The sequence below is a fragment of the Helobdella robusta genome (genome assembly GCF_000326865.2).
Source record: "Helobdella robusta unplaced genomic scaffold HELROscaffold_29, whole genome shotgun sequence".
Taxonomy (NCBI): domain Eukaryota; kingdom Metazoa; phylum Annelida; class Clitellata; order Rhynchobdellida; family Glossiphoniidae; genus Helobdella; species Helobdella robusta.
Genome location: NW_008704475.1, coordinates 685,441 through 686,475, shown reverse-complemented (window position 1 = coordinate 686,475; position 1,035 = coordinate 685,441). Strand labels below are relative to the sequence as shown.

The 1,035-nt window shown below is 30.2% G+C and overlaps 1 protein-coding gene across 1 annotated transcript in view; it reads left to right on the top strand.

The window, feature by feature from the left end:
- Positions 1-423, top strand: part of HELRODRAFT_174223 (hypothetical protein) — a gene marked incomplete at both ends in the record, with an annotated part of 3,141 nt that extends 2,718 nt beyond the window's left edge. The window contains one exon of the mRNA XM_009020770.1: positions 375-423. Within this exon, the coding sequence (XP_009019018.1) occupies positions 375-423 (49 nt within the window). The remainder of the gene's footprint in view (positions 1-374) is intronic.
- Positions 424-1,035: the final 612 nt, after the last annotated feature.

The following is a 1,035-nucleotide window of genomic DNA, read 5'->3' as shown; positions in this document are numbered from 1 at the left end:
CAACAAACATGTCCTATCCAACTGCAGCTCGGTGGCAGCATTAAAAAGATACACAACACGCCATAACAATATTCTAAATATAATAATAGAAAAATTGAAATCATGCGCAGGACCAGAGGTTGCGATGTATGCAGACGTCGTTTATGATGGGATCCGCCCACTGTCGTGTCTCTTCAAATCACTTCGTCCCGACATCGCACTACTCCGTGACAACACAATTGAAATATTGGAGCTCACCGTCTGCCATGAGTCTAATTTTTTCAATTCAAAACAATATAAAATGGACAAATATTCTAATAACCTCCATAACAATTTACTTGACAATTTAAAACATTTAAAAATAATAATCAACACGTTCGAAATTTCGCCGCTAGGTTTTTTCAATTGGTTCGATTTGTCGCTGGTCGACATTATTTGGTCTGATCAATTTTATAATAGTCTTATTAACTCTGCGATATCCTCATCATACGCTGTTTATTGTGATAGAAATTTGACGGAATGAATCAATGTAAAACTAATCTGTTCTCGTTGTACTCATTTCGTGTTTCTTTCACTGAATGACGAGCTACGTAGAATACGCTTTTATAATTCTTTTTTTTTTTTTGTTTTTCTTTATCTTATAATTATTTTACGTTATACAATATTTAATTTTAACATTTTATTGACATATTTTATTTTGACTATTTTTGATTTTACTGGTTTTCTCTGAATAATAAAAGAGTTTACATTATTATTATTATTATTATTATTATTATTATTATTATTATTATTATTATTATTATTATTATTATTATTATAAGTGTTTGTTTGGCGCTTTTTTCAAATCTTCTCAAAAACACAATTAATCATAAATTTTCAGAGAAATTAAATATGCTCTCAATTCCTTTCGAAACATTGCTAGGGAGAGAGCCGGGTGACGTAAATTTTGTGGCAGACTATTCCAAATCCTCGATCCAAAAATAGCAAAATTTTTTGATCCTATTTTCAATTTAGCAAAAGGAACTTTTAGCAGATCTAAATCATCTGAAGGCAATC